This window comes from Amphiura filiformis, chromosome 12 (assembly GCF_039555335.1).
Source record: "Amphiura filiformis chromosome 12, Afil_fr2py, whole genome shotgun sequence".
Classification (NCBI taxonomy): domain Eukaryota; kingdom Metazoa; phylum Echinodermata; class Ophiuroidea; order Amphilepidida; family Amphiuridae; genus Amphiura; species Amphiura filiformis.
This window is the reverse complement of record NC_092639.1, coordinates 7,033,676-7,047,564: the sequence shown is the minus strand read 5'-3', so window position 1 is coordinate 7,047,564 and position 13,889 is coordinate 7,033,676. Positions and strand designations below refer to the sequence as shown.

The 13,889-nt window shown below is 37.6% G+C and overlaps 1 protein-coding gene across 1 annotated transcript in view; it reads right to left on the bottom strand.

The window, feature by feature from the left end:
• Positions 1-13,889, bottom strand: part of LOC140165592 (neuron navigator 2-like) — a 498,228-nt gene that overhangs the window by 464,042 nt on the left and 20,297 nt on the right. Inside the window, 1 exon segment of the mRNA XM_072188876.1 lies at positions 3,745-4,029. Coding sequence (XP_072044977.1) covers positions 3,745-3,933 — 189 coding nt within the window. The 5' untranslated portion in view covers positions 3,934-4,029.

Below are 13,889 nucleotides of genomic sequence, written 5' to 3'. Positions count from 1 at the left end.
TGAGAAAAAAATATACTTCAAAATTGCAGCGGACCTCTTAACTTCAGATTGCCTAGAATCAGAATCTAAAACTTGAGCCAATTTCAAGGAATGCAGCCCGCATTCTAAAAGAGCCCAGATCAAACTGATTTGGATCCATATCAAATATGAGGTAGGCCAGGCCTATATTTCTATTTGAACCCTACTTTAATTTTATGCAGATCATACTTGATCTGAAATGGATCAAACTGATCTTAAATAGGATAAGCTCATATTTAATCTGGATCCAGATCAACCTTGATCCATGATTATCAAGAGTGGATGAAACGGACTTATGAGGGGAGGGGGACATATAACATAACAAAGACAAAAAAACCCCATTCATAATGAATCTGCACACTTTTACTGTTATCACCATCATTGCCATAATTAGAAACCCTATGAGCAGTTCACATTCCTCAACATGCATCAGTATTCAACACACAATACCTCAACAATTGTGAACACTTTTTTTCCTCAATATGAGTCTTTTTTCCCTCTGCTGATTCCCATTCATCATTGCTAAGGGCCAGGAATGATAAGAAATGGGCAATTGAAATAAGATGCAGGTCAAGTTGTTGAGCTTAGGCATATTAAGGAGGGATTGTGGTTAACATCCGATAGGTGACAAGCTATGCATACAAGCTGATGTGTAATGAGACTTGTGCTAACAATGGGTTACTTGGAAGAATTAGCATCTAAGTCATCACATTGACTTCTTGGATTCTGAAAATAGCAATATTGTCATTGAAAAAATGCAGAACCAACTTTGTACAAAATCTTCACATTTCAATAGCAGCTTTTAACTAAACATTGAAATAATTGTCTAACTAATCAAAAAATCACATTAGGCCTAAAAAAATTGTTTGATTGGTGTAACCCAACTGACCCTAAAAATAGGCCCAACCTTTTTTTCTTTTTATTTCTTGCAAAAATTTGTACAAGGGTGATTTTCACACTTTCGAGCTACCTTGTAAAAACACTGATATTTTGAATGTTTATTTCTTATGTTTTTACTCTTTACTTCAGCCTCAAACGTGAAATGTCAATCTTTGGCCTAAGTGGATTTCTCATACATTTCCATGTTTGTGTTGCACGACTAGTAGATCAATACCCTCATCAAATTACACATAAATATGCCATTTCACACAAAAATTGAATATTTAACCACCTATCACTATCAGTAAGATGGAGCAACAAAACTCTATACAATATACATACTGAACTACCTTTGAATTGCATGCACCATCTCACCAATTAAACTTTCATTATTCATTTTATCCCCAAAACAAGCAGAGTTGCAGCAGAAAGTGTCCTATATTTCTACTGCAATGTATTCCAAGCAGCTAAATGCCCATTTGCTAAACACACAATCCTGACAGCAGTTCAAACTCCCTGGGTAGAGTTTAGTGATGTGATTCTTGTCATAGGGGACATCAGTGATCTAGCACTCCTACTGTATTCACCATACCATTACAATGTGTCTCCCTGGGTAGAGTTAGTGATGTGATTCTTGTCATAGGGGACATCAGTGATCTAGCACTCCTACTGTATTCACCATACCATTACAATGTGTCTCCCTGGGTAGAGTTAGTGATGTGATTCTTGTCATAGGGGACATCAGTGATCTAGTACTCCTACTGTATTCACCATACCATTACAATGTGTCTCCCTGGGTAGAGTTTAGTGATGTGATTCTTGTCATAGGGGACATCAGTGATCTAGCACTCCTACTGTATTCACCATACCATTACGATGTGTCTCCCTGGGTAGAGTTAGTGATGTGATTCTTGTCATAGGGGACATCAGTGATCTAGTACTCCTACTGTATTCACCATACCATTACAATGTGTCTCCCTGGGTAGAGTTAGTGATGTGATTCTTGTCATAGGGGACATCAGTGATCTAGCACTCCTACTGTATTCACCATACCATTACAATGTGTCTCCCTGGGTAGAGTTAGTGATGTGATTCTTGTCATAGGGGACATCAGTGATCTAGTACTCCTACTGTATTCACCATACCATTACAATGTGTCTCCCTGGGTAGAGTTAGTGATGTGATTCTTGTCATAGGGGACATCAGTGATCTAGCACTCCTACTGTATACACCATACCATTACAATGTGTCTCCCTGGGTAGAGTTAGTGATGTGATTCTTGTCATAGGGGACATCAGTGATCTAGCACTCCTACTTATTCACCATACCATTACAATGTGTCTCCCTGGGTAGAGTTTAGTGATGTGATTCTTGTCATAGGGGACATCAGTGATCTAGCACTCCTACTGTATTCACCATACCATTACGATGTGTCTCCCTGGGTAGAGTTAGTGATGTGATTCTTGTCATAGGGGACATCAGTGATCTAGCACTCCTACTGTATACACCATACCATTACAATGTGTCTCCCTGGGTAGAGTTTAGTGATGTGATTCTTGTCATAGGGGACATCAGTGATCTAGCACTCCTACTGTATTCACCATACCATTACGATGTGTCTCCCTGGGTAGAGTTAGTGATGTGATTCTTGTCATAGGGGACATCAGTGATCTAGCACTCCTACTGTATTCACCATACCATTACAATGTGTCTCCCTGGGTAGAGTTTAGTGATGTGATTCTTGTCATAGGGGACATCAGTGATCTAGCACTCCTACTGTATTCACCATACCATTACAATGTGTCTCCCTGGGTAGAGTTAGTGATGTGATTCTTGTCATAGGGGACATCAGTGATCTAGTACTCCTACTGTATTCACCATAGCATTACAATGTGTCTCCCTGGGTAGAGTTAGTGATGTGATTCTTGTCATAGGGGACATCAGTGATCTAGCACTCCTACTGTATTCACCATACCATTACAATGTGTCTCCCTGGGTAGAGTTAGTGATGTGATTCTTGTCATAGGGGACATCAGTGATCTAGTACTCCTACTGTATTCACCATACCATTACAATGTGTCTCCCTGGGTAGAGTTAGTGATGTGATTCTTGTCATAGGGGACATCAGTGATCTAGCACTCCTACTGTATTCACCATAGCATTACAATGTGTCTCCCTGGGTAGAGTTTATAGTGATGTGATTCTTGTCATAGGGGACATCAGTGATCTAGCACTCCTACTGTATACACCATACCATTACAATGTGTCTCCCTGGGTAGAGTTTATAGTGATGTGATTCTTGTCATAGGGGACATCAGTGATCTAGCACTCCTACTGTATTCACCATAGCATTACAATGTGTCTCCCTGGGTAGAGTTTATAGTGATGTGATTCTTGTCATAGGGGACATCAGTGATCTAGCACTCCTACTGTATACACCATACCATTACAATGTGTCTCCCTGGGTAGAGTTTATAGTGATGTGATTCTTGTCATAGGGGACATCAGTGATCTAGCACTCCTACTGTATTCACCATACCATTACAATGTGTCACAGGGCCAGCAGGCTGCAGGGAAACTTGGGATCAACTAGGATCCATTCAAAAACAAACAGCATTACAGGGCTGTGTACCTGGCTCCATTTGGGGATTCATCTCCCCCTCAAGTTTTCTGCAAAATAATTGGAAAAAACCTTTGGAACTGGCCCTTTTAATATTAATAAAATGTAAGGTAGGAACAACTGCAAACTGCAAATTCTATGCTTCATTGACAAATTCTATGCTTCATTGACAAATTCTATGCTTCATTGACAAATGCCATCCATGACACAATACTAGTCCCTCTTACCTTTTTCTGATTAGCAGGTGACTGTCCACTGGTATTCACTCTAGGTCCACTGCTACTTGCAGTAGTCCTAATTCCTGTACGAGATCCACCAGCCCGTGTTGTAGTAGTAGTCCGAGTTGCGGTAGCTCTAGTTGGGGGCGCTGGTTTACGAGCCCCTCCACGACTACGTGCTCCATATCCTGAGGACATCTTAAACTTCAAGTAAGTGCACTGTTGTTTGGTCTATGTGTTATATTTCACAAAATTGATAAAGGCTCACATGGTGGTTGAAGTACTGTTTTTATCCTGGAAAATATAAACAGATGAGTGAAATGGTAGAATACCAGCCAAGCCCAATGATACTTCTAGTTCTCATCTATAACATGTTTGAATAATTATTTTCTTGTGTCACTTATTTGCATTCATAATTCATTTTTAGCATTTTATTGATAGTCAAGAAAATTTGAGTTCTACAACTCAAAATTTAAGCTCAAAATGCTTGTTGGCTTTACTAGTGACATTTGGCAACCAGATGATCTCCGTAGTACTTCCATTCAACTCTTGATTCTGCACAAAATGTGCACATAATGTGTGTGACACAGTCTTTATGAACAAGTACTTGCACAGCAGGCTATATACATGTAGATCTACACCTATCCGTCTTCAAAACCCGCTTCGAAAGCTATGCAGCACTATTATTTTCATAAATATACAATTACACTGAATACTACCTGCAACCTGGGAATGAAAGTTTTATTTTAACATTTGGTCATTATTTGGAGGGGAAAACCCAGAACACAAACCCTTATTTTGTAGTTTCCTATCATATGATAAGATTGTGACAGCATGCATGTTGTATCTTTGAGCAAGACCCTTAACATAGATTTGATCCTCTCTTCCTATAACAACTTTATATATGTATGTTGGGAATTTAATGTAACAAGCAGACTTGTTGTACAGAGGACTAGTGACCCATCATCCACAGTAACATTTTACTGACCAATCTGGCCCAATAGCGACTGAAAGAAATGAGCAATCATTTAATCCCTATATCCCAGAACTACTTTGGGTCTTCATATATCACATATATTGTCTCTTCACATCAATCCTGGTTGTTAATGATATACTTAATATTTCTCCTTAATCACATTAATCCTTGTCCATTTGTGAAATACCCATGTCAAAATCTGCACTGATAAATAATATCTATTTGCAGGTCTTGACCATTTTCATACTGAGAAGGTGGAAGCTTAATGCACTCTGGGCTCAGACTAAGATGCCATTGATATACACATTCCTTGTACTGCTATCATAGTTTATACAAAGTTTACCATTTCCAACCAAGCATAAAGTAACGAAAAAGTATTGAAACATTATACGTTTGCACATTTTCACAAATGTACAACTCTTAAATTTCATTAATTTTCAATATTAAATTTACAAGATAGGATTTTGAACTCTTTGCAACGCAGGACTTGTAGAATCTTTATATCTTAAGTACCCCCTTGTAGCATTTGTTATCCATCTTGTATACATATATCCTGAAGTGACCTTCTGATATGTCAATCACAGATCACTACCAAGTATACTGATGCATCAACAATCTGGATCATGTCATCTATCAGTCAATCAGGATTTGGTTCAACAGATGCACGCACCCTGGTTATACTACATCACTTTTACTCATCTTCATATGGCCATATCCTGAATCTAAATGGATTACATGCAACCCTGTAAACCAAGGGCGACAACCTTTGTGCTTGGGAAAGATGTGTAATGTTCACCAATCAAAACAGTTCATTTTGTAACTTGGTACTGTGTATTTCTGCCTGGGTGTGCACATATCAGTGGCATGTCCAGGGGGCTTTGGGTGCTGAAGCCCCCACACTTTGTTAAACATTATGTAAAATCAGCCGTTTTTTGGTGATTTTAGCCATTAAGCCCCCGCATAACTCTGAAAGAGGGGCTGAGCCCCCCGCAGGAAAATATCCTGGACACGCCGGTGCATATGCATGTTGGTTGTAGGTGTGTGTGTGTGATAATGAGGGGGTGTCGGGTGTGCCTGTACTGTAGGTATGGATGTCTTCTGTGTGTGAAGATATATGTTTCTGTTCATCTTCATGGCAGTTACCTGATTATCTGTCTTAACCGGCAAGACAACTCTGAAGAACTTATTGTGACTGTGAAGGTTATCTGTAGGCAGGCTCATTAGGGTACTGCTTCCATGGCATCTTTATGTCAATCACAATGGTCTTATGTAATTGTGTAATCAAAAACTGTGGCACTTTGTTTTCAATTTACAGAATATCGGAAGACATTACAGTCATGCTGTGGTTCAAAAATAAGAAACAATTTTAATTTAAAAAGAATTTACAAGTTAGACTCATCATCTCTTAATACATGTCTGTGCTGTGTTAAAAACAAAATTGATCTTCCTGTGGTCCTCCTAATCCTTACACCCGTTCCTTGCATCATCTCTCCATCAAAAGACATGCCTCACTACCAATTGTTATGTACCACCAGTTTATTGATGTTGATGAGTAACCCATTACTGGAGGTGCTACCCAGAGGCGTTTTCTTCCCCATATCTTGGTATGTAGAGATGCAAAGGGTTCAAACCTGATTAACCCTTTGTACATACCTATATATCCTCTATGTAGCAACATATAATGCAGTTCATCGGACAATGCTGCTGTGTATTTTGTACTTTTTCCCATTGAAATATTTGTTATACAGCTGAAGCAAAGTTAAATTTATGAAATTTGTTGACTAAAAACAAAACATGCATATTTATTTGTCATTGATAGATAATATCTCTTTTTTTAATTAAAAACTTGTTACAACAGACAAAATGAACATGCAAACAGATAACAGTTCATTGATTCACTTGATTCATTGATTCACTTTTGAAATTTGTTCCTTTAAAATATGCACACTGTTGGAAGAGACAGCATACGTAGTGTTAAATTACCCATATGGTAGTAATCAATAGTATCCCGTTAGATATATCATCATTTAGCCCCCTCTCTGGACTTGGTATAGCTGATGTGATTGTGCAAGATGGGTTTAGCTTGAGGTCATCTTGTAATTTGTATTGTATTGTAATTATGAATTGAATGAGACACACACTGATAGTACAACAGCCAACCTAAAATTGCTATCTTTGGTAGATAGCATTTTACAGCACTACTTGGGAATGGACATTGGACAACTCTGTATTTAGATTTTGTTATACAAAATCTGGCAAGGTACAATATTAAGTTCAAAAATTAGAAATGCCATCCAGGACTATATTTACCATAAGGATAGACGGGCCTGGCTCATGACCTAAAGATCTAAGGTCCAAGCTTTGAAAGGGAAGGAAATGGGAAAAAAGGGACAAGAGGAAGGATGAACCTTGCTTGCCTTAAACCATGCTTGAACACAAAACAAAATAAAATGAAAATAAATCATAAAAGTGTCACACTGTAAATTGAAAATAAGAATGCCATCCTCAGTTGATGAATGTACCCATGCAGTGCATTTTAGCAGTTGACAAGCTAATGCAAGGTTTTTAACCAGAGGGAACATTAATTTACAAAACATGACATTTTCAATTATCAAGAAAGGTTATGATATGAGCAGCTTTACAGTTGACTATAAATTGTAAGATATTGCCACATTATATAGAAATCTCATCTCTGGTATAATGCAGGATGATTGTGCTCATTTTTTGGATCATATACCATTTTATCACTTTGGCGTCTCCAAAATATCACAGCAAACCTAATTGAACTGCAAGCCCAAAAATGATTTTTCATTTTCCAATTTAATATTCTTAGCCATTGTATTTTCAGAGTACAGTCATTGGCTTATTAGCATGAAATTCAAAGAGGGACTAAATGCAGAGTTTCCTCGCAAACTGATTTTACAGGAACGATGTCTATTTTGCCCCATAATCAAATGTACACCTATAAGTGCAGGTTGATGTTGTCCCTTTTGTCAAGTGCTAACTGACCCCCAGCCCCACCCACTAATTTCACTTGAAAGCAAACAACTTTGCTACAAATGTGCCTCCCATCTATATGCAACAATCATTTCCTACTTTACTGTTACATTAATCACAACCCATGACAGTAATGTGAGAACCACAGACACCAATATTTCCATCTCAAATGAGAACCAGGTTTTGATTTCCGTCTTTCATTTGTCATCATCTTCCATTTCCATGCTTCACATCACAAATATAGGTCACACACACATCATGCACCGTCACCGACACTTGAGCAAGAAATCATTAGTGAGAGATGTTTCCTAGTGTTTTCAGGCTATTAAACACATATTTCATTTCAAAACACATGTCTCCAAGACATTTAGTGTAAAGATATACTATTCATGTATTGGAGAAACTAGTAATTTTGGACTATAGACTCTATTGCACACACACGCACGTCACACAGACACCCCCCCCCCCTCCCCCTTACTCACTCTATCTCATGAAGACACTCTCCTCCCCCTACGCACTCCATCTCCCTTTTCCCTCTTTCACTCACTCTCTCCTCTCTGTAATCCTCTTACTCCTGTTTCTATTAGTTATTTATAACAATTTGACCAAAAGATCAGGCGAGAACCCCTATAAATTAAATTAAAGGGTGGCCCTAATACACAAAACAAGAAATATAAGAGACAGACAGAAAATGGAGAAATGGACCAGATGAAAAGATGAACAAATTATTACAGACATCACAAATGAGATGAAGGAAGAAATAGCTATAGAACACATGGACCATATATTTGAAGGTGGCCAGGGTTGGGCATATGACAACATTGTTGGGAAGGTAGTTCCAGAGGGTAGATGCATATGGGTAGGAAGATTTCCAATTTGCTGGGAAAGCCAGCAAAAATGGAAGATCAAAGGCGCAGCTGATGAGATTGTGAAGCCAGGGTGTAGATGCAGATTGGAAAGGTTGGGTGAAGAGCAAAGCTGGTACAAAATCTTGTAACAATGAGAGTGTGATTAGAGCACAACGTTTAAAGAGGATAGGGAGGTCTACATTTTAGAGAAGAGCCTTGGGTAACAAGTTTCCATTCTTGCAAAATCACACAGAAAACAAAGCGCTTGATGGATTCAATCCTGTTGGTGAGCGCCTGATTTAAAGAGTGGTAAGTAATGCAGCCATTTGTCCAACAAGAACCAGGTATAATTTGGTTCACTTCAAGTTCGGTAGTGATGTATGTGCGTATTTAACTGGCCGCCTTATCGAATCACGCACGTAAAGGTTGGTTTGACGGCACGTTTGCGGAGCTACCGTGAAAAAGCATTGAAGTCAGTAGGTCATAAGCAAGATCAGACCTACCAAATGTGTAACAACCAGAAGTAACAAAAAATAGCACACACTGCTTGTGTGTAGGTAAGCACAAAAGAACTGGCCAAATTCTTTTGTATATGCCTATTGTGATTGTGCAAGCGTGACCTTGTGTGCAGATACACTAAGATGTACACTGCAATTTCAGCTTTTCCATCTATATCTATTATGAAGAAATCTATGTTTTTGCTAACATTGAACCCTAGAATTGATATTGAAACTTAAATGTCATTTAAAAAATTCATAATGACAACATTTAACATAATAAATCTGATGAAATATATTGTAGGCCTATAATACTATACATGTTAACCATGTTAACTATAGAAATCAAAGGGCATTACATGCTTTCTCTATGGTCCATTGTTAAATATCTATGAACAAGCATCTTGAAAAATGGACTGATCTGGTAAAAATGGTCTCAAAATTATTGGAAAGAGCTACCCGCTTTGTTTTTTCAGTACTTACTGCCAATCACATGTTCATTAGTATGTAAAAGTGTTAAGAATAACAGTGCAAAAAATACTGTTACTACAGGGGCAATTTAAGCAGAAACTTAGCTTGTAATCACTGTTGAAGCCAATCTTGAATAGTGGACTGATCATGGGAATCATCTCACTCTGAACTCCTGGTGCATTTTTTGTCATCCTAAAGATGTTTATTTTGAACTTTGTCATTTGTTCATTTCATATGATAGCGTTTTGGCCGATGTTTTCACACATTTCACATCCAGGTGTGAGTTTAACAAACTTTCACTCACTTTCATAGGGAACCATTACATAACATTACTCTACAACAAAAACTTCATTCACAAAAAATAGATCCTTACACAACTTAATCTTTGCCTCAGCGACATTGCTTAGAGTCTTAGCTTTTCTGTGATACCCTATTTGTTGGGAATTATCCTCAAATTCTCTTAGAAAATTGAAAATAGGTGAGGCTGCATGAGCTCGGTTGTTACGCATTACAGGCCCATATGAGCGCTTCGTTAAGAAATTAAGTGCTAATTAAGCAGCTAATTAAGAATTTTGTTTTTGTTTTTTTTCTGAAATATATACTTTAATATCTTATTAATAAATAGAAACAATTATATCGATATTAATAATAGTTTAGACTGAATTCTAACAATTAAAAGATCAGTGGTGGGTACATAATGCAATTGGTAGGTCTAATGTTGCTTATGATCAGTACCGAACTTGAAGCAAACCAATGTATAGAGAAAATGACGGATATGAAAAGGAACATTGTGAAAAGATCTGTGTATAGAAAGCCCATGTGAAAGCATTCCTTTCTCCTCCTCTTTCTGACCTATTTTCTGTCATCTATTTTTTCCCATCTGCCATCCCTCATCACTATGACCAACACCAGCACTACTAACACTGATATGACTTTCATCCTCTCTCTCTCTCTCTCTCTCTCTCTCTCTCCATCCCTGTATGCACTTACCTCTTTCCTATATCTTTCTTGTCTCACTCTTTTCTCCCCTCCTCTTTCCCCAACCTATTTCTGTCATTTCCATTCGTCTAGTTTAATCTCACTAGTTCATCATCTTTGCTACACTCAAGCATCATCATATCTAGTTAATAGAACATCTTTTTATTTTATGCTCTTTAACAAGTACTCATCAATCATTTATACTTCAGTTGACAGCTATTCATGAAAAACAATATTCAAATATTAAACATTTATCAATTCATTAAAAGTGAAATCTTCATAGATTTATGTGGGAAAAAGAGCCCATAGAAAATTCAACACAGAAAACTGTGTCTTCACTTTTACGAAATAAAAGCTTATAATAAAATAAAGTGAAATTGTACCCATGTCAGACGTTACTAAGTCTTAAAATGTGTATGCATGTGTAGAGTGGTCTCTGACAAAAAGAACAAAATGTGAAATTGAAGTCTCATTTGTATTTTTTGTATGCAGAATTCTCTTTCTTCCACACACTGTGCATCTGCATTAATTACACACAAATAAGCCAGATTTTTGGGTTTTTTTCAAGTTCCCATTCTGACAAACGTTTTTGAATTTTACGACATCCGATTCACTACATTGCCATAGTGTTTCATTCAATCTTGTCTATCTGATTGTATGAATGAGATCCATGTGCAAAGAAATCAAATTGCTGCTATGTAAATATTGTTTAAAAAGACAGCATATTCACCATCTTTAATTTTGATTTTTAATATCAAATACAGACCTCTTGTGGCAACCAATGCAATTAGGAAGTTTGACTAAAACTTATAAATCCCAAAACTGTAGTCAAGAGTACTGAACATGTTCTTCAGGACTGTTATTGCTGTTTTATTGGACTAGAACTATGAAATTCATCTTTATTTATGTAGTCAAGAGTTTCAACTAAGGAATACGGTTATGTAGTAAAATACATGGCAAAAATACTACAGGCAACTATACAACTGACTCTTTAGCAGATACATTCTGGCTGAATGCCCATAACAATTTATATTCAGTAAGCAAGAGAAACTAAGCGTTATCAACCCTTTGAGTTTTCATGTTGTGTTTACACTAGCCTTCTATGATACGCATCATTCGTCATTGACTCCATATCGTCTGCAAGTAAGCTGTCATCGGCCTGCTGGACGAGTCTTTTGCCCAAATGTCAGGCTTTTAGAATTTCAACCATGTGGGATTTAGACAGGTTTGTTAGCCCTCACTTGACTTGCTGTGACATGAATCAGGTTTGATTACAAACAAGATCACAATAACTATTTGCAGTTGTTTTTACAATCCAATTGTATATTCGTCTCAGGGTAAATGTGATGTATTGATATCCTTAAATCTATCGCTCTACTAAAAGCTAGCAAATAGATAAAACAACATCTATACAGGCTTATTTACCCATGTTATGCTACTGAAGATGAAGTACACAACATCCATGCAGATTGCATGCACATGCTATCTACTGAAGATAGCTGTAAACATACCAATGCAGGTGTGTTTACACATGATATCTACTGTGTAGCTGCAGATGCACATCCATGCATGTTTGCTCAGACACCCAAATTTGTCCAATCTTAGGATCAACTCTCATTGCTAGCTACATCGATCCTTCTTAATTAATGTGAATTATCAGCATCAACTATCAGATTATTCAATCATTCTTTATTAATCACATCATAAAAATACATCAAAATTAACAAAAGAATGTACGATCACCCCAGGACACGCTGAAAACCTGCGTTAGCAGACCATCAAGCAGGCAGGAGGGCCTTAAAAAGGCAACACAAAACACAATATAAAAAACAACTATTATAAAATACAAATGCCAAAAATGTTTTTAACACAGCAAATGAGGACGTGGGGAGATGGTATAATTGATATTTCATGAATAATAAAGAATGACCAAGTATCTATGGTAGATCAAAAGATCTATTCCAGTTTGCTTACACATGCTATCAACTAAAGACAGCTGTAGACACATCCATGCAGGTTTGCTTACACATGCTATCTACTGAAGATAGCTATAGACACATCCATGCAGGTTTGCTTACATATGATATCTACTGAAGACAGCTGTAGATATATCCATGCAGGGTTTTTTACACATGCTATCTACTGAAGACAGCTGTAGACACATCCATTCAGGTTTGCTTACACATGCTATCTACTGAAGATAGCTATAGACACATCCATACAGGTTTGCTTACACATGCTATCTACTGAAGATAGCTGTAGACACATCCATGCAGGTTTGCTTACATATGCTATCTACTGAAGATAGCTATAGACACAACCATTCAGGTTTGCTTACACATGCTATCTACTGAAGATAGCTGTAGACACACCCATTCAGGTTTGCTTACACATGCTATCTACTGAAGATAGCTGTAGGCAAACCATTCAGGTTTGCTTACACATGCTATCTATTGTAGATAGCTATAGACACAACCATTCAGGTTTGCTTACACATGCTATCTACTGAAGATAGCTGTAGACACACCCATTCAGGTTTGCTTACACATGATATCTACTGAAGATAGCTATAGACACAACCATTCAGGTTTGCTTACACATGCTATCTACTGAAGATAGCTATAGACACAACCATTCATGTTTGCTTACACATGCTATCTACTGAAGATAGCTGTAGACACACCCATTCAGGTTTGCTTACACATGCTATCTACTGAAGATAGCTGTAGGCAAACCATTCAGGTTTGCTTACACATGCTATCTATTGAAGATAGCTATAGACACAACCATTCAGGTTTGCTTACACATTCTATCTACTGAAGATAGCTGTAGATGCACCCATTCAGGTTTGCTTACACAAGCTATCTACTGAAGATAGCTATAGACACAATCATTCAGGTTTGCTTACACATGCTATCTACTGAAGATAGATGTAGACACACCTATGTAGGTTTGCTTACACATGCTATCTACTGAAGACAGCTGTAGACACCCATATAGGTTTGCTTACACATGCTATCTACTGAAGATAGCTGTAGACACATCTATGCAGGTTTGCTTACACATGCTATCTACTGAAGATAGCTATAGACACATCCATGCAGGTTTGCTTACACATGCTATCTACTGAAGATAGCTATAGACACATCCATGCAGGTTTGCTTACACATGCTATCTACTAAAGATAGCTATAGACACATCCATTTGCTTACACATGCTATCTACTGAAGATAGCTGTAGACACATCCATGCAGGTTTGCTTACACAAGCTATCTACTGAAGATAGCTGTAGACACATCCATGCAGGTTTTCTTTATAACAGTATTATCTACTAGTACTATACAGAAGATATCTGCTGATAGCCTCATGGATGAAGATGGCTTCAAG